At 37.8% G+C, this 21,121-nt stretch overlaps 2 protein-coding genes across 2 annotated transcripts; one reads left to right on the top strand and one right to left on the bottom strand.

Moving 5' to 3' along the window:
* Positions 1-869: 869 nt before the first annotated feature.
* LOC149681251 (protein regulator of cytokinesis 1-like) lies at positions 870-1,469 on the bottom strand. Its single transcript, XM_089834495.1, has one exon. It carries the CDS (start codon positions 1,467-1,469, stop codon positions 870-872), a length of 600 nt encoding a protein of 199 aa, XP_089690621.1.
* Positions 1,470-7,126: 5,657 nt separating this feature from the next.
* Positions 7,127-7,903, top strand: LOC149681250 (uncharacterized). The gene has a single exon (XM_089834494.1). It carries the CDS (start codon positions 7,127-7,129, stop codon positions 7,901-7,903), a length of 777 nt encoding a protein of 258 aa, XP_089690620.1.
* The last annotated feature ends 13,218 nt before the right edge of the window (positions 7,904-21,121 follow it).

Here is a 21,121-nt window from a genome sequence, read left to right as displayed (position 1 = left end):
GATAAGTCAAAAATAATTATGTTCACTTTAAATTAATGATAGAAATAATTTTTATAACTCAATCTGCTAAAAATAAAATCGGAAATTCGCCTCGAATGTTCGAGAAGGAAGATCCCATCATGGCGGCGTTCTGTCTAAACGTGTATCAACCTGTAGCTAACTCGCGAATCGGGCCCGACCACCCCGACGGAAAAAAAGAGACCGAGGCTTAGAAAGACGGGCACGGCACCATTTGTAACGGTTCCCCCTCGGAAAAAGAATTATCGGCCGGTCGTTGGAGGGGTTCGCGCTACAAGTTCCTTGTGTACAATAGCGAGGGGAGTTGTGTAGTCCTAACTCAAAACCGTCACTATCGTCCCATAAGGGAATTTGCTTTTAAAAAAAAATAAACATACCTTGTGGTTGATCTTTGAATAATTCTTTATTATGTCGAAATAATTTAACTGTCAAAAATTAATCGAGATCCAAAATTGGAATCGCCATACACGCGGAATACAATTTATTTCGTTCAAAAATACTTTAACCGAAATGGACCCGTGCCTGGTCCCGTGAGAATCACAAAACGAACTAACTGTTCGGGAACAAAACGAACTGATCCGCAGAAACAAAAAGGCGAACTAAACTATATGAAACAAACCGGCGTTCCTTTTCGCCTCGGTTTGATTTTTAGAACGGGGGTTTCTTAAGGATAGAATAAGAAAGGAAGAGGGGCTTAGATGGCGGCGGGCTGAACATAGTCCCAAAGTGGACCAGGGTGCTCAGCCCTCCGTCATCGTCTGCAACGGCTTCAGGGATGAGGCCGATGCAATAAAAAAAGAAATTTGTTAAATACTAGATGGCGACATTAACTTTTGGATTTTGTCATTTAATCATAGAAGATATTCTGGTAGAGTATAATCAACGAATACAATGATAGAAAGTATGGAACTTATCATTGAATACCTCGAGTTCATAAAAATGTTTTTACCATTTCTTCTTGTAACATCAGGATAAGTTGTTTTTTTTTCATTCAATTGTTCTTTGGATGGAACTTTGGCCTCATCGAGATCCTCGTCTCCAGTTCTGGCTGTTCCATTATCAATTGGAGGCATGCCAAGAAGCTGGCTGAGTTCTCGTTCATCCTTGAGCAAACTGGTTAGCTGCTCCATACGTTGGTACTTTTCCTTCAAAAGCCTTTCGACTCTTCCTTTCAAATGGAACTCCTGTTGTAGGAGTCCCATGTTTCCCATGTCGTTAAAATCGTAGAACGGGAACACTATTAATTCTTGGCAGAGATTGTGGTACTTGGTTTCTAACTCTTTAACGAAGGTTTCCATTCGAGCACGCAGATTTTTCTCCTCGTTTACCATTTGACGTTGCAGGTCTTGGTGATATTTGAAGACGTTTTGCAGTCTAACCATTTGGTCCTTTTCACATAACCCAATCTTGGCCCATGTGTCGCTTAAGGTTTTTTGGGATTCGGCTAGCATTTTAGTTATCTTGTCGACAAGATTGAAACTACGAAAAGAAAAAGGGATACTTCAGAAACCGTTGGGAGATAATTTGCAGCTATGTCAGAGACTAAACAAATTTTATGTCTAAAACATAATTAACTCAATAACTAAACGTCCATTACTAAGTATTATCAGTCAGAATCAAGGGCATTACGTTGCTGACTCTCTTAGAAATGATTTCACTACACATTCAAGTGATCACTAACCCATTCCCAAATTAAAGAAACACCTAGCTTTACAACTTAAAATTACGGAGGTTGGTACGCTGTTATAATAAATTCCAACGGACTCATGAATTTAGTGGTTGCAAATGTAATGCAAGACACGGACAATCCTCTGGAAGAGTGCCTCAACCACAATGGTAGACACTTTGAATATTTACGTTGAGTTGTTTACCAAACAGTTTAGAGGTTGCAATTTGAGACCCAGGTTCTAAGAGACTAAGACTAATCGTAGGACTGCGCTTTAATATATTTTGTTGCATTCAGCCATACAATGAAACATGAATTCTAAACATTTATTTACACCCTATATAATTTAGTATGACATCTCCCGTTGGCAATACCCTTACAAAAATTTAGGTCACAAATAGTTCCTCAAACGTTACCTAATTGTTGCCCATTTTATGCTATACTTTTTCGAAGGTCATGTTCGCTAAACTGCTGCGTAACACGTACCGAACCGTTAGCTAACATATTTTCGCCATGTTGACTGAAAGTTACCGAACTTTTTAAATGAGAGTTACCTACAAGTTTCCTATTGGTAACATTTGTTTAAATCTGGTTTTCAAGATATTACCCACTAGTTATCTTTTGGGTAACTAGGCCTACCTCGTCTGCGTAATTAGCCTTATGTTTTGATACCTCGTCTGCGTAATTAGCCTTAGGTTTTGATACCTCGTCTGCGTAATTAGCCTTAGAACACGGTGCAATGCGTTAGTTTGCATGTTAGGTGACAGGGTTCGGCAATTTTTTAATTAAATAAGATACGGAAATATGTTTAATCTTGATTTTGTCTTTCGGTTCCCTCAAAAAGTAGACGAGTCAGCTAGCTCAAAAGTTTACTGATAGTTTTTAAAATCAATTAAGTAAACAAATTGTGCCACAGAGTTCTCGCAGGGTTCATACAAACCTGGAAAACCGGGAAAACCTGGAAAAATCAGGGGAATAAATAGTTGAAAAAAACCTCGGGGAAAATTCAGCGAAATTTGCGTCAAACAGGGGCCAAGTAATTAAGCAAAATGTTAGTGAACATACCCTTCATAGGATTAACATTACACTATACTTTGGAGGCTCATAACTCTGGTTATATTCGAGATACGGAGATGTCCTTTGAGTATGTTATAGTCCAATTTGTCCCCATCCACCCTATATTAAAAGCTAGGGCTACGAAAAACAGGGCTCTCTCGTTTGGCTAACCCACCCTTTCACTCGTTTAGCTAACCCACCCTCTCTCACTCGTTTAGCTAACCCACCCTCTCTCACTCGTTTAGCTAACCCACCCTCTCTCACTCGTTTAGCTAGCCCACCCTCTCTCACTCGTTTAGCTAACCCACCCTCTCTCACTCGTTTAGCTAACCCACCCTCTCTCACTCGTTTAGCTAACCCACCCTCTCTCACTCGTTTAGCTAACCCACCCTCTCTCACTCGTTTAGCTAACCCACCCTCTCTCACTCGTTTAGCTAACCCACCCTCTCTCACTCGTTTAGCTAACCCACCCTCTCTCACTCGTTTAGCTAACCCACCCTCTCTCACTCGTTTAGCTAACCCACCCTCTCTTTCTCGTTTAGCTAACCCACCCTCTCTTTCTCGTTTAGCTAGCCCACCCTCTCTTTCTCGTTTAGCTAACCCACCCTCTCTCACTCGTTTAGCTAACCCACCCTCTCTCACTCGTTTAGCTAACCCACCCTCTCTCACTCGTTAGCTAACCCACCCTCTCTCACTCGTTTAGCTAACCCACCATCTCTCACTCGTTTAGCTAACCCACCATCTCTCACTCGTTTAGCTAACCCACCCTCTCTCACTCGTTAAGCTAAACCACTTATGATTTTATATATAAACTTTGGAGGCTCCTAACTCTGTCCTTTGAGTATGTTATAGTCCCATTTGTCCCCCATCCAATAATACTAAAAACTTAGGGCTACGACAAACAGGGGCCGAGTAATTGAGCAAAACTTAAACAAACAACCCCCTCCATAGGAATAGCATTACACTAAACTTTGGAGGCTCGTAATTCAGGGAAGTATGTGGGGAAAAACCTGGAAATCTCAGGGAAATTTGTTTTCCAAAAGTTGTATGAACCCTGTCTCGGTTTTTGACCAATGAAAAGTAATAAACAACTTGTGTCCTCATAGTTTGCTGTTTTCGGCCCATGAAAATTACAAAACATATTGTGACTTTAGTTTCCTCATTTCGACCTTCGGTATGAAGGTCAACAAGTTGTTGCCTAAAAGTGGCTCTCTTTTACCCATAGTAAAATTTGGTTTCCTGTTTGTTATCTCATAGTTAGCCGAAAAATGGGTAACAATTTGTGTTGACTTCAGTTACCTAAAAGTTTCTGTAAAAATCCACGGTTACCTAATTGTTACCTATTTGTTACCAGAAAGTTACCTAAATTCCTTAAACTTTTTTGTAAGGGTATTGGGGGTTTTACATATAGGAAGCTGTTGGTCTGATCTCGACCAGGGCCGGAAATAAGCACAGGACACTGGACATTGTCCAATAAAATTTTAAAATGTCCCATAACTTTTTTAAAAACTCAGGGGGTCACTGGACAGTTTGACCAATAAATTTTCTGAAGTTTTGATAGCTTGACTATGGAGAAGCCACACTATTTTTGCACACTCCAGTGGACAATGTCCTATAAATTTTCCAGTCAAACAGGGGGGTCACTGGACACATGTCCCATAAGAAATTTTTCTTATTTCCGGCCCTGGATCTCGACAACACTGTATATGTATACAGTGTACGAAACAAATAATTTTGTTCCATATTTCAAATACCGTCGTTTTTAAACTTCTTTCATCAATAAAGTACAACATTATTTGCTTATCGAAATCAATGTTTTTGAATACAAATTAAATGTAATTAACGATACTTAAGTACTTCTTTAAGCAATTAGAAATAGATCAACCCCAAATGTATGACGGTAAAGCAAAAATAAAATTATTCAAATTTTAATTACAATAAGACTGAAGTGACAGATATTATAAAAAACGTCTTGGTTTGGACCAAGGCCGAAAAAACAAACGATATGTGTGAGGTTTATCATTTGACTGAAGTTCAGATATTGCGATTGTTTTAGTTATTTTTATCCATTTAATCCTTAATCAATATTAAATTCAATCAAATGATTTTACTGTTAATCGATCCATTCCCTCTAAATTAATTGAAAAAATTACATATCCACGCTTTTTCAAGAACAATTACATTTTCCAAAAACATTTTATCATGAAATTAATTATTTTGAAGGGATTTCGTGTCGTTGCTCACTAACTTGTAAGCACCTTGACGGACATAGTTTTAATTGTTGCTGGCTTAACAAATTTTCAAGTTTGCACCAAAAAAGTTTAAATCTGTAGTAACTTGTCCATCGTGATATATTTAAGTGACGACGCGTTCGTGTGATATAGTACATTAAAACGATTTTTCTCTTTTGTTTGTGGTTTCAAACGTATACATTGATAATATACGGTAAATATTATATGTAAAGATAAAAAATACCCTTAATACCAGAGGTGGATTAGGGGAAGTTATGAACGAGCCATAGGGCTCACTGTGGGGGCATTTTATTTACGAGAGAGAGGAAGAGGAACGGCTGGGTGGGTTAAAATTCCTCCCCTCTATCAACGGAGTAAGATTAAGGTCTCTACCTGGTGGATGTTAAGAGAAGTAACACGGGAAATTGAGAAAATGGCCTCCGAAGTTAAGCTTGAAAACTCTTCGCGACCTATTACTGTATTAACAGCTCTAAAAGCTATGAAGAAGTATCAACTCAATGTAATTTTTATTTAATGGTCAAACAAAATATGAGAAATAAGTCTGTAGGTTGTAACATAGATAAAAACCGACAAAAAGTAGCGAAAAATCGGAAAAGATAGCTAAGCCTTTGCCGCGCTTTAAATCAGTTTCAACCCAGTGCTTGGCTTTAATAAACCCCGCCACAATACCACCAAAGAAATCGGATGTTAAACGGAAAGGTATTTACCCTGCTTTGGAACTTAAAAAATGGGCCACCAACGCTACTCTAGTTTCAGAGGAAGTCACAAAATAGCTGAGATCATTTTTTTGATTGTTCTATCAACTTCTTAATAATGGGAAAGTCCGCGCGTCCCGACGATTGTTCCATTTCAAACTATAAACGACTCTTGACTGAGTAAGCCTTGTACATCATACACTAAAGCAGACGCTATTTTCAATCCGTTAGGTGGCGATATCGTTACCCTGCTATCCTCGCGAGTTCTCTCTCATTTTTGGGGGGCTTAGAAATAAAGAGTAGCTCTATGTTCCCCCATCGCTTTTATAAAGCATTTGCCCATCCAGAAATTCGGCCTCTTTCGTAACTTCCCCTAATCCACCTCTGTTAATACCTGTTTAAATTTTAATTGAAGTTGTTATTTGTTAAGCCTCTGTCAAAAATATGAGCCTCCCAGGCAAAGTGTCTTGTGTTCTGTATTTCACTCAAAGAGCGTCTTCCAATAATGTAACTATAATTTCGATATTCGCCGAATAAACAATTATAAATATAAATCCTTAAAAATTAAAATGTTTTCAGGTCTCGCTTCATAAAGTTCCATCACAAAGCAGGAAAGTGATGAGAATTCTTTGGTTGAAGCGAATCCGTCGCCGTGACTATATTTACAACCCGGTAGAAAACATTTTGTCTGTTCAAAGCATTTTAAACCTTCCGATTATCGGCAAGGTCTTGCTAGCGGCAGGAAGATTTTGAAAGTGGGGGCTGTGCCTTCGGTGTTTCATTGGAACTTCAATAGACAAACTGACATAGATGACTCTTATGAACAAAGTGTCAATAACGATGATGAAAAGGAAGATAAAGAAGCGATCATCAAAGATACTGTAACAGATTTGGTGACGGTCGTTGCTTTTACAGAGGAGTCTATTACACACTCACTAGGCTATTGTGAATGCTCAAACAAAATTAAAGAATTAGAAATTGTGATTGCAAAACTGAAACGTAAACTTTCAATTCAAGAGCATAAAATAAATATCCAAGATTCCCAACTTAAGACTGTCAAGAAGAAATTATTTGAAGCAAAGAGGCGAGCTGTTATCGCTGAGAGCCTCTGCAATACGATGAAACCCAGTCTAGATAGAATAAAATATAACGATGATGACCTATTATTCTACACTGGCATCCCTAACAATTATAAACTGGTCGCTTTATATAATCGTCTAAATCCAGGACCTAATGGGGAAAAAATCAACTTTTGGAATGGTGGTAAGATTGTGCAAAGACCTTCGCCTGTAGGCCGCCCCCGAAAACTATATGTTAAGGATCAATTTCTACTAGTCTTGATGCGGCTCCGATTAGGGCTCTTTCTAAAAGACTTAGCAGACCGCTTTAGCATTTCGCCAAGCACAGCGTCCAATTACTGTATATCCTGGATTAATTTCATGTTTGTTCGCCTTGGAAAAATAAATATATGGCCAACACGAGAGCAAATAGATGCAACTATGCCAGAAGAATTTAAAGAAGATGATCCCAGTACTCGCGTCATAATTGACGCAACTGAATTGAAATGCCAAACATCAAAGTCATTAGTTCTACAGTCAGCATCTTATTCTAACTATAAATCCACAAACACATTCAAAGGACTTATTGGTATTAGTCCCAATGGTTACGTGACATTTGTCTCGCAGTTTTTCACTGGATCCATCTCTGACCAGGAAATAACTAGGCAAAGTGGTTTTCTGAAATTAAATTTCTCCCCTAATGACAGTGTTATGGCAGATAAGGGATTTTTGATTCAAGAGATGCTAAATAAAAAAGGTGTTCGACTGAATATACCACCTTTCCTTGGTGAGAAGGGACAATTCACCAAAGAGGAACTGGAAAAGTCACAGAAAATTGCAGCCCTCCGAATCCATGTGGAACGACGAATAGCAAGAGTAAGAGGCTTTCATATAGTCGTTCGTCCAATTCCCTTAACTCTAGCTCCCGTGATTAATCAACTCTGGACAGTGATTGTGCTTTTGTCGAACTTCCAAACACCTTTAATAAGCAATACTGAAAATGACTCTCAAAATGAACAAAGTAATTTAACCAACATTAGTGATGATATTGATGATTTTCAAGAAGAAAAACATGATTTTCAAGAGGAAATTGATAATTTTCAAGAAGAAATTCTAGAACCTGAAAACGAATCCCTTGAAGATGAACTGGCTGGATGATCAAGTGACACCGATTCAAGTAGAACTGAGATTCCCATTATTAATTTAGATACTTCTTTGTAAAGATTATAACTATCTAATATTTTATTTTATTTTAAATAAAGCTACGAGAAACTTTAATAAAACAGACTTTATTTTTAAAACCACTGTGGGTATGGTGTCTATTATCATAAGGAAGGTAGTAGGTACTTAAGAGTATATGAACTTTTAAATCCTGATCACATTTTTATCACATTGTCTGTCTTGTAATTTTTACCTAATTTTGGTGGCATATATGTAAAAAAAGCTTTTAAAGCTGATTGCATATGGTCCCACTTTTCCTGATTGAATGACACTCTCACAATTATCAAGCCTTCTGGGAAATATGTTACGTAGTGACACCATTTCAGCCCTGATAGCGCCATTTGGCCCATAATTTGGTAGAAATGGTTATCATTTTCATTTAAAAGAGGTCTTTGATCAACCATTTTTATTCTATCATCATCACCCAGTGCTTCGGTGGGTTTTTTATCCCGTTTGGACCAGGGACATTTAATTTCTAACAGCGCAGAAGAGGTTGGTTCCTTTGGATCATGGACTAATCCATCAGGTAAAGTTCCTAGCCATGGTTTTGTCGGATCAACAATGTATCCTGAGTCATGTACTGTTACGTTATGACCAATACTGTGCATCGTTTCCAGGTATTTGTTTTTGGCAATACTTTCGTACTGTTTGCCATACTTGATAGCATTCAAGTGCCCAATGTCTTTAGGATTGACTATGTTGTTAATTCCGACTTGTGTCCATTTTTGATTTTTCCTTTTACAAATCGCACCGAAATTAGAAGAACTCAATCTAGTACTTCGGGCTTCTTTCCACAGTAGCGATTAGCGAATCAGCTTGGTTCCTGGTATTCATTTCGAGATGTCGAGCTTGGTCAATAGAGACTTCATTTTTCTGAAATAACGAGGTTAAATATTCTTTACAATCAGATTTCATCTTTAAAAAATAAATAAATTTACCATCAATACGGCCAACTCTGAAGATCAATATTTATTAATGACATTCTTGGAACACCAGGGAGTACAGGCACAGGAATGTGTCGGGATTGAAAATCGTTCCGAAGGTATATATCCATGAACAAATTGTTAGCTAGTCTCAAAGCTTTCAAGGTTGGTGATAGCCTCATATCCATATTCCTTGGTTGACAGTTGCAAACTTAGTGGGGAACCTTCAGGAGCATATCCCATCCTAGTTTCAACCCAGGTATACTCTTCAGATGGAGGTAGAATACTTGCCCAGCCATCAACTCCATTACCATTAACATTATTAATTAAATCTTTCGTAGCTTCTGCCACCTCAGTTTGTTCTAGGCTACTCGAGCTAGCTTCATACAGTTTACATAGAACCGGTTTCTTATTACCATCTTCTTTAGGAGCCTGAACATTTAGATCTATTACTGCGAAAGGTTGGACTTTTTTGCCCCTCGGACGATTCCATTGTTGTGGTTTGTCGGTACAGGAGAGTTTATGAGGGGGATATTTTTTTTATCACGCAATTGGGCTAGTAACCGTAATAAAGCTACACCATAGTTGCAGGTTCCTGTAATTCTGGCAGGACATCCACAATATTCGTCTTGTATTTCAGGTTTAGATATTTTCAGAGCCGCACAGACCGTGTAAGGCTTTTCATTTTTCTTTTGACTTTTGTAGCCTAACCCTTTTACAAAAACTCGGTCATTTGTACTAAAAATTTAACAAAAGTTAGATACCAATGTTAACATCTTTAGAGTAAACAACGCTTGATACTTACGGTTCCGTTTTGCTCATTAACGAATCTGTTACGATATATTCTTCAATTAAAAACTTATAACTTCTTCGGTAATGTTGGAAGGTTTTACATATTGACTGGTAAAACCTTTTAATTTCTTCTTTGCTAAGCATGGGCACATCCTTCATAGTTTTTTGGTATCCCAAAATTGGGAATATCAATCCGCCATCGTTATAATTCATTAGCTTCGCGACAAACTTAAGTTAAAATAATAAAAATCCTCGTAAAAAACCAGCATCGCTAACACTAACAATTGAATTTTCCACCGTTAAGTAAACTGAGCAGACGACACTGACGAGTGACGACAGAATTTATAAAACTAACGCGAGCGCCATCCTGGGCGATGCGTGTCATTAATTTATTATTCAGTATGGCGGTGCCCCTGCGAGTTAGGCTTATAGTATGGATTATTCGTCTTGGTCTATTTTAACGAATTTCATGAAGTTTCAGTTTCGTATTTAAATAAACAAAGTTAGAAAGTATTTTGTGACCCTATTTATCTACTCGAGCTGCCAGTTTGTACGGGATTAGCCTAAAATTGAGCGAGGACACAAAACCAAAGTGAACGTTATCACTGTACGAAGTTTTTATTTGCCAATACGAGTTCGGTGCTATCAACATATTTTTTCATAGTTAGCTTAAAGCTTGGAATCAATTTCGGTACTAGGTTTTCAATATTTGGTTACCTTTTATTTACAAAATATACATATAAAACAATTGTGTACAAAATTAATTTGAGACGACACTATAAAAGGCAAGAAACTTTAATGTTTAATTCGCAATTTAAGGGAAATAGCTGTAAAATTCTCAAATATAATAATAAAATTCTCAAATATAATAATAAAATTCTCAAATATAATAATAAAATTCTCAAGTATAATAATAAAATTCTCAAATATAATTATAAAATTCTCAAATATAATAATAAAATTCTCAAATATAATAATAAAATTCTCAAATATAATAATAAAATTCTCAAATATAATAATAAATTTCTCAAATATAATAATAAATTTTTCAAATATAATAATAAATTTCTCAAATATAATAATAAATTTCTCAAATATAATAACAAGGAAAAACTAAACCGTAATTGGTAACGTTATTTTAATTTTAAGTTAGTCGTTTTTCGAAAGCAAATACGCGGTATCAAGCCAAGTTACGACCTTTTTGATTTTAGGCTCTCATAGTTAAACACTAGGATAATTACATAAAGATGGTTTCTAAGTTTTAATGGCACACTATGCACATAAATACTTTTAATACCGATTTCAAGTGTACTTTTATAATTCGTTGTATTCTTTATTAAAAATATTCAACCTAGATCTAACATAACATTTAACGGTAGAATTTTAATCTGCAGTAATTTTTTAAATGAAAAAAATTCAAGGATAATTTCCATCTGAAATATCATTTAATGGGGGAATTTTGACCTGAAATGTCATTTAATAGGGGAATTTTGATCTGAAATATCGTTTAATGGGAAGTTTTGATCTGAAATATCGTTTAATGGGGGAATTGTGATATGAAATATCGTTTATTCGGGGAATTTTGATATGAAATGTCGTTTAATGTGGGAATTTTGATATGAAATGTCGTTTAATGGGGGAATTTTGATCTGATCCAGTGAAATAGTTTTGATCGGATATAACATTTAAAGAAATAAATTTGAATCTGAAATAACATTTTATGGAAAATTCAATTTTTTTTATCTGAAATGACATTTAATGGGAAAAATATGATCTGAAAAAACATTTAAGGGGCTATTTTGAAACTGTATATTATGGAATAGGGCGAAATGTTTGATCTGAAATATAAATAACGGGGAGGCTTTTGATCTACGGTCATTTCTAATAAGATGTTTGTAGGTTTTGTTTGATTTGAACAAATTTTATTTAACAACTTGGTTTTCATGTAAATTTTGATTTTAGTTGACTTATAGAAGGAATATTTTGATTTTATTAGATTAACCCTGAATTTTTTTTGTATTTTAAAAATTCTTCGGATATTTTTCGATTCGTATTTAAATATTTTTTCGATGTTCCAATATTTAACGTAGTTCCAAGTGTTCCCTTGTTAGTGTTCACTGTTTAGGTCTGTACATGTATTCCGGTTTCTAGCACGCGCAGTGCCATAATCTCAGTTCGTTAGATTCAAAAGCTTCACTTCAATATTCCACAATATAAAATAACTTACGACGTAAACCTCAACTTTTCACGTAATAGAGTTGAAAGTTCAAGCTCTTTAACACGTAAGCGTTGATTGTGACTACATATTTCTTTCACTTCGATTGCGCGGCGCAATAGCCACTGTACGTTTTAATGTGTTCTTGCCTAAAGGCCGTTCCGAAAATGACGTGATTGTCAGTGTGGTGTTCCGGGCAATGAAAATTGTGCGGACATTGGCACAGAGTGTTTGTGTTCACGTCTTCAACGTCCATTCTTTTTTTCAACCGAAAAACCTCGGCATGGTTCTTTGCGCTGACACATTAACCTCTGAAATAGAAAAGAATAGCAATCGATTTAACGGCGTTATCTTATAACGAACTTAAATCGTGTCTGGGTATCGGTAAAGGGTATTTATGAGTAAGGAGTCGATAATGTCATCTGATTTCCTAAATCACATTCATCATTTCGTATGTTGTATTGCAAACTATACGTTGACCATGCCTACGTCGACCATGGCCCCTGAGCTGTAGTATGTCGACTACTTGTTACGTGCCGGTGTCAGACAGTTCACGGCCAGGCATAATGCGCCAAGGCTTGGGCCCCCTCGCCACCACAAGGCCTCTGACACCATCCCCTGGAGCCCACATGGGGACGGGGATATATGGAAATAACTGTATTCCAGCGTTTAATTCATCTTGCAACAATATAACTAGCTCGAACTGAATACCCATGTTAGTAACAAAAAGAGCATCAATCAATATTACTAGATGCCTTAAAAACTCGACCACATGGAATGGTTCCAGGTTCACTTTTAGTGGTCGTTTGTTGAGAGCTTAACATTCGTAAAATGACTGTCGTAATCCCATACAATAGCATGTTACTACTAAAAAAACCCCTTTGACTCCAGTGGTGAATTTACCTGGTCAAACGAGTCCCTAAAGGTCGGTAATTAACAACATGGAACCTATAGATGATTGGAACGGTAATGATAAATGTGGTAAATACAAAAATGATATATGACGTTTCTCTTGATGATATTACGACCTATTGTAGCAGAGTACCATGCAAATGTGTCACATGTACGTGATATTGGGATGTAAATGAAGCGTAACTTTATGCTTTTTGTGTAGGATTGACGAACGAGACAAGGCTGTGCTGACAAAAGACTGAGCCATGGAACAGCAAGGTCATTAGACCTTCGTCCTTAACAATGCCAGCGTATAAGCGTCGGTCGAGCTCTTTCTCGAGTTAGAACACGTCACACAACTAGTGCTCGTGTAGAAAGGGTCTAATCTAATTCGAGAGTACATTTCACTCATGCCTGTTGGGACCCGAGGCTGCAAGGTCGACCAGATACCAAACATATAGAACTACGTGATTCGAAGACTACGGACGTTGGGAACCAACTACTAGATGATCCATTGCATCCTTCAACCCATGAACCAGATTTGAGTCGAACTCCATATCAGAATCAATCTGCCCAGGCACAGTTTCCATGGCTTACAGTCTTGTCTCTCTGGTCCAGAAACATGCATACATCTGTTTCATTCCAAATTTGGTCCTACATAAGAAGTAATAACGCATGCACACGGATCTCTCCTACCGTGTGGGAACGCATAGATATTAAATTATTAATAGCTTTCTCCATGTATTGGATAATAATATCTATCAATAAATTGACAGTTAGTGATGTTTAAACGGTGATGAGCGTGTACACAGTGCATGCAATATATTATCTGTCACCGGGTTCTTAATGGTAAAGGTACTGTATATAGTGCACGCAAAAAAGTAAATAACAATCAGCGTTAAACGCAATGGAAATAGTGAATGCACGCCAAAAAATATAAAGAAAGCTTTGCGAACACCCCAAGAATTAAAGCACATAAACAGTATATAGCCGTACACATTGCATGGGAACAAAGACCTGAAATAGCGGAAAGGACAATGGCTCAATAAATTAAATAATAATAAACATTAAAGGCCACGCATGTAATGCACGACATTAACTAAAATAAGAAAACTTGATAAATGCATACCAAATAGAGCAATTACTATATAAAAGTTAAATTAAATAAGGAATATAACGCCACTAGGGAAAATGATGAAACAATGTCAAAAGCCTGGATAATTATTATGCAATAAATAATATATATTCTCAAGAAGCCAACCAGTAGCATGTTCGATGGTTAAATCAAAGATAAGAAACCAAATTGACCAAACCTAATTTAGCATGCAGTAAAGAAAGCAAATAATTCAATTAAAAAATTAAAGTACAATTGCAATACCAAAAAGCGTGAGGAACTTAGCATGCAGTAAATAAAGCAAATAATTCATTAAAAACATTAAAGTACAATTGCAATACTGTTGTGTTCAAATTAAAGCACAACATTAAAATAGTTAAACAGAGATTTATTGTCAGTTAATTACACATGAGCGGGTAGCGAATGATGATTAGTAAAAATCGTTCCCAAGTTTATATACAACTCTAATGCTGATAAGAGTAGGTCAATAGTAGGTGAACTGGTTTTTTATACAGTACATATACAACATCACTTTCTCCTTTTTTTTATAGTCCTAATTTACTGATAGGTTTATGCTGTCTTGTTGATCTTCTTAACTCCTGCGGTTTATTGTTGACCTCGTCGGATGGTAGGCTCAGAGATGATGATGTTACTTTGTCAGCTGGCGGTAGTGCGCTTGACGTTGTAGGTGACTCTTGTGTTTGAAGGAGGAGCGGCTCGTTCAACCTTTGCCTGTTTGTCGGTGTCTGTAGTGGATACCTTTCGTGATCGTCTTGAGGCTGAATGTCCTTTGGAATTGATGTCTCGACGTGCTACCTTCTGATTTGATTTTGGTGTTTTCTAAATTATATGACCTCCGGACGTAACTTCGTACATGGCCTTGCCGATTGACTTGGAAACTTGTCCCGGGATCCATTTGCTTCCCTTCGCATAGTTTCTCACGTAAACAGCTTCGTTAGGGTTAAACTTCTGGGAACTGATTTGCGATTCCTCCTGGTAGTGAGTCTGATTGTGTGAGTTGCAGAGATCGGGACGAGATAGGATATTCCTGCCAAGCATCAATTCTGCAGGTGATTTGCCTCCTGATGTCGGTGTTCGTCTGTGGGCCATCAGGATAAGTGCCAATCTTTCATCGAGCGTGGCCGATTTATCCTTTCCATCTGATTGTCCATCAGATAGTTTCTTGAGGAATTCCTTGATCGTTCTCACGTTTCTCTCAGCTTGTCTGTTGGACTGAGGGTGGTATGAAGCAATTTTGAGATGTTTCATTCCGTTTCCGAGTACGAAATACTTGAATTTCTCGCTTGTGAAGAATGTGGCGTTGTCAGTGACGAGTGTTGGTATTATTCCAAAACGTGCCATCTTGCTTCGCAGCGCTCGGATGACTAAATCTGTTGAGGTTGAAGGAACAACGTCTACTTCTATCCATTTTGAGAAAGCCTCCACCGTTATGAACAACATCTTTCCTTCCACCGGTCCCGCAAAGTCACAATGGACTCGTCTGCATTGCAACTTGACCTTAGTGAACACATCTCATTCACATTCCTCCCCCGCGCCCCTGCCACATACCGTGCTAAGAACTGTCGAGTGACCTTGACATACCACAAGGAATACAGATTCTAATTGCTGTTTCTTCCCGCGCCCGGTTTCAGACAGTGCTGTGAAATGTCGACTGACCTAAACATAGTAGAAACCTAATCTCCCTTTGCTCACGTCGCGGTTTTTGGTTTGACATTGCGCCCAGTTTCTTTTATAGGAAGTTTTACTGGCATTACTGATTATTTTACTTCATTTAAAGGAAATTCGTTATAGTGACCCTTCCTCTTTTAAAGGGAATCACTGGCGCTGGTTGGGGGGACCAGGGGACCAAATTGTTGATAAACATAATGCTTACCCGCCCGCTGCGAAGATAGCGCCATAAGTTATGGCCAAAGAGCGGGGCGTTTTACCCGGAACTAAGGGCGGTGTCCATCCTAACAGCGCCGGTGACACCATTAAATTCTATAATTTGAACATTGCCATAAACGTAACATAACACTGTGATACCCTTAAAAAGCAAATACAATGCAAGCGCTGAACCCAAAGCTAACAGAAAACGTAAGTTTCACCAATATCAGACGGATTTTAAGTTCCCTAAAACAAATCTTGCTTACCTTTGGGTATCTTTAAAGTTGTTTGGGTTATTGCCATGTAAAATAGAATTGCAAATCACACAAACAAGTACAACAGATTTTGATGCCAGGCCGTTTTCTTGTGGTAGACTACCACGGTAAGAAAAATGGTCCTGCAAATTACGTTTCCCATACTCACCAGAATGGAATTTGCGTGAGAAATCGGTATCGAATACGGGTGGCGTCGTTTCCCTTACTTTGTCTTTATTTGCTGAATCCGTAGAACCTTTGGTCGAGGCCATTTCGTTCCGAATGAGAGCGATGTTTTCGTCCGAACAATTGTTTTCACGTTTTAATCATATTTGACGCGTGCCCTGGAGCCGTATTCTGCAGAAAAGGTATGCTCCTCCTCCAGACTTAAGCTCGCGGATTGGTTGGTCAGGATCGAACTTAGGGCTGTTGGTTGGATATCATGCTGATGACGCCATTTTGACCTAGGGCTGTTGATTGGATGTCCGTACGGGCAGAGGGCCTGAACATTCTGGCTCAGTTCAGTTCTTTACGTAATCGTAACTATATTTCGGTGCAAAGCCAGTAAACACAACTTGAAAGTGCATTTAACTCTCAAAGGTCAGTGCAAGAGACCTTTGACCTTACTGTTCGGTGTATCGTGCCATCTAGCGCCTAAACCGTTAAACAGATTTAACTAATTCACGAACTTTCATTTCTTTCAACTTTACTGCACGTGTAACGTACAGCCGAACTGCGAAGAATAAGGTAATGTAATAATGATGATTTTACGATAATATTTAAAATGTGACTCTTAATTTTAAACAACCATTTGTTTTAATCGTTTTGTCTTCCCTTGTCATGTTTGCATTTACGTTTAATGAGTAATTTGTAAGATAGAAAAATAAATGAAATTGTTAAATAGAAAAATAAATGTGACTGTTCATTTAACAACTTTGAAACATTTTACTCCAATTTGGCAGTTACATTTTGATAAATTCTAGTTTTGCTAACATTCGTTTCTAATTAGTAAGCCATATAGCTTAAGAAATGGCACCAAAACTTAGGAAGGGGACTTATTCCGATGATGAAATGGAATGTCTTGTCTCCCAACTTGAGGCAGTGCCCTCCCTGCTGAATAATCAGTACGGGAAATCTCAGGAGGAGAGGCGAAAAATGTGGCAAACGATTGCTGATCGTTTGAACCACATCAGTGGGCAAGAGCGCACTGGTGAAGAAGTTAGAAAGAAGTGGGCGGCTCTAAAGAGTGCACTAAAAAATAAAGGGGCTACAAGAGCCATGGAAACAAAAAAACTGGTGGAGGAATTAATTGCGCTAGCGAACTGACACCGATTGAGTGTCGTTTAGCCGCATTGATTCCAAGGGCCTCCATTTTTGGGATAGCCGGAGGGTACGAACTTTCCAATGTGCCCTTTAGTGCATCTCTTCCAGGACCTTCATCAGCGCCACAATTTCCTGAAACGTAAGTGACTTTCTGTAATCCAACAATATATGGTAAGGATAGTAAACACATTGTGCCTGACCATATTTGGTACAAGTGTACATTAAGATACTTCATGAACTTGATAAGGTTGGAAATGATCGTGAGTTAAAATGGTTTCACTAACCCATAAATGAGATCATTTACATTTCGAAAAACCTCTTTCAGAATTGTCCACATCCTATTGTTATTGTTTGTACAAACAGTCCCATCCAATGACAGGTGTCACCAGAAGTAAATAGGGGGAAGTACGTATCAAAGGGGGTTTCGAGAGGCGTCGAGTTATGGTATTTTTCGCGCCTTTCCGCAACCGCGTTTTTGGCGGGAACTCGCGGATGAATACATTTCCCCGAAACTATTTTCTTTTCCTCTGCTCCTGAGTCAAGTCGGCTCCGTACCTTCGCTCTGTAGTCGGCCCGGCAAGCTACGGACCGGGACCGGGAGTACGGAGTCGACTGCCTGGCCCTAGTAACAGCGTAAAATTTTATTCGGCCTGATTTCCTGTTTTAGTACATTTTTAATAATAACTGAATGTTTTCTAAATAAAAAAATATAATAATAAAACTAAATATTTACTGGTTATATTAATTAAGATGTGATTAGAATCAGAATGATCAGATGCGTAAAATTTTAAAATGAACTTAAGCCTCTGCCTAAGCTTAACAACACAACTAGCCTGAATAGTGAACTTTATGACCGAGTGGTGGCTCATGATAGAAAATTTCCCTGGATAAGTTGCCTCACTCTCATTGGACGAATTCAAATTTTGGGCCGCAAATCGTGATTTTACAATAAAGGGACGCCTTACACTAGCTAAAGCTGGAGAAACGTACTTCCCCCTATTTACTTCTGGTGTCACCTAACGTGTTATGTACGTATTTTCATCACTGTTTAAGAAACTATTCCACATCATTTCCCTATTGCAAAAGCATCAGAAGTGAACCTGTGTGAAGTGGTCTTTTCCGCTGTTATTCGTACAATTTTGTTCCCTATTAGAGATTGTTGTTAATGGTATTTATTGCGTAATTGTATCTATTTGTAAATCAAGGCCCTAAAATGTAATGCTTGCCACATTTCAAGCCCTACATCCCGGTGCATTTTACCTAAATGATTAGAGCCTTGTGTACTCAATGACAGCAATAGCTATTGCATCTTTAAAGTTAGTGTCAGCTCTAAACGGTGGATTTACATCAAAAGTGGGCTTGAAATCTTATAATTTGTTTTACCTGTTTACTACGAGGCCAACCGGCTCTCAGATGTAAAAGCAAGCACCTTGAGGAATTATGCAATGTTGTTTGTGACCTAACCCTTCGTCAGAGGGTTCCTGGACAATTGTAGAATGTTACTTGTTGGTCTAGTAACTATTAACAGAGTTATTGTTACATTTACAGCGAGACTTGCAGCTCTTCCTCACAACCTGTACCTTGCGAAGTCGTGTAAGTAACCTAAACATACTGTAGCAAATGGCCTAGTTGTCAAATACTTGTCACCTTACCAACGTTCACTGATAGTTTCATACACAATCCTAAAAATGCCAATATTTGTGACTTCGTCTCACATTGTAATATATTTTAGTTTTTCTTGTCGTATAAACATAATAATCATACGCTTTCAAAGAATTTTCCCGGTAAAAATGCAAGTGTACGACTGGGTAGTATAAACATAATAATCATACGCTTTCAAAGACTTTTCCCGGTAAAAATGCAAGTGTACGACTGGGTAGTTTACCTTTAGTTGCCCAATGTCCAGTTGAACGACCATGAAGGCCATAGGCTTCGTGTGGATATCCCTTCATAAACAAAAGCTTAAAATTATTATTATACAAGTACATTATGAACAAGACACATTGAAATCGGTTTTAATCATTTTGAAAAGGTCTAAACGCAACAATGTTATGATAAGTGTTGAGATAATTCATGGCCAAATTAGATATTTAATTCAAACAATGGAATAGACATATCATAAACGCTCAAAGCAGCTTCTAATTGTATAGTGTTTGTATATACAATTCTTTCCTACATGTCCTATAACACATTTCAATATTTGGCTGTGATTTGGCTCCCTCTCATATTTCAAATACCATGTCAACATTGAACTTCTACACACATTACATTACTAACACGATTCAATACATTAAAATATGACCAAGTTCTTTTTTGTCCGTTAAATAGTCGCCATGACGACGTTTTGGATGTCAGTTGCGTTGAAGGATTTGGAAGCGTCAATGATTCCAGTATGTGTGAAAGCTTTCCGTATATAGTGATATCATGCAAATTTGTTTGAAGAGACCAAAGAATTACTGATTTTCAGGACCTAAAATCACGAGGTTTCAGTTGCTGAAAATCAGTATTTCTTCGTCTCTTGTCAGCACGCACAAAGCTACGTCACATAGGTATGTGCGTGCTGACAACCTAAGCAGGAACAGAGCATGTATCTATTAAGCTGCCGTCGGAAAAAGGGAGTTGCCTATCCTTTAGCGTGAAAACAAATTTCTTCTTGCACATACTTTATTCATGCGATGCGAATATAATTTATTTCTATTCGCAAGCGCTCAAATTAATATTCTTCTTACCTTTCAAGATCAATCTGACTCTCTTTCGCAAGATGTTTCAACCTTTTTTACGAGTTTTGGTAAGATGACATATTACACAGATGGTGAATAATATTAATTAATTCCGTATTATCCAAGATCCCGAGGCAAGCTGCTTAACAACTGTGAGCGGAACCACCAGTGATGGCCAACCGCCACTGTCTCATAGCAATTGTAAGTCGTATACTATACAAACTGTCAGTGTTTTATGAATTGGGTAATTTACTCACGTGCCCAGGCGTTTATTATAACGTTACCTGTGAATCGTTATTTGGTACCGCCTGCTGCGGTAACGAACATAGTCCTCGACACAGTTATTTGGCATCATCTAAGGAATGGGGAAATAATGGCCTTTTTTTTGTTCGTAAACATTTGAACCTTACGGGATGACATTACCTTTTGTCGCAACATTCGTTAAAACAGTTGTCATCTTGCGAAAACTATTAGTAAAAGACATTGCAAATGAAATTGTTTCATTAACACAACAACGAATAAATGACGTACATCTAACACTTACAGTGTGATTGTCCGCTGCTTAGTTTATAGGCTTCTTATTATTTGGTATCATAACTGAACAGCTGAATTGCCTAACGTTCGCAAGAGACCTTTGTCCTTCAAAGAAGAGCTTCTTGTGTCTGCCAATGAAGCTTATGTGCATGAGGAACATCTTCACTCCGTAATGGGAGAACTGGCGGAAAATGAACGGTGAGGCTGGAGCAAGAAGGGGCCAGGCTAGAATATAAAAAAAATTAAGATGGAGCGCAAAGTAGAAAATAAGAAGCATGCAAATGAAACGAAAAGATTGAAGGCCGTGGCTGCTAAGATTCAAGCCGAGGCTGCAATGGTCCAGGCTGAAGCGTTAAAAACCTTAGTTACACGCATGTTTCCTTGAAGTCCTCTTTTTTGGTTCTTTTTTTATTTATTGCATGCAAAATGTGATATGCAAATTGTTTTTTATCATTTATTTAGCGCTTAATTCATGACGCGCCTTTTTTAGATTAACTTCTTT

The sequence above is a fragment of the Phalangium opilio genome, unplaced genomic scaffold (assembly GCF_054372755.1).
Source record: "Phalangium opilio isolate 3A_F unplaced genomic scaffold, DU_Popi_V2 ptg000039l_1, whole genome shotgun sequence".
NCBI lineage: Eukaryota > Metazoa > Arthropoda > Arachnida > Opiliones > Phalangiidae > Phalangium > Phalangium opilio.
The sequence above is the reverse complement of the archived record's forward strand: the minus strand, read 5'-3'. Positions and strand labels throughout refer to the sequence as shown.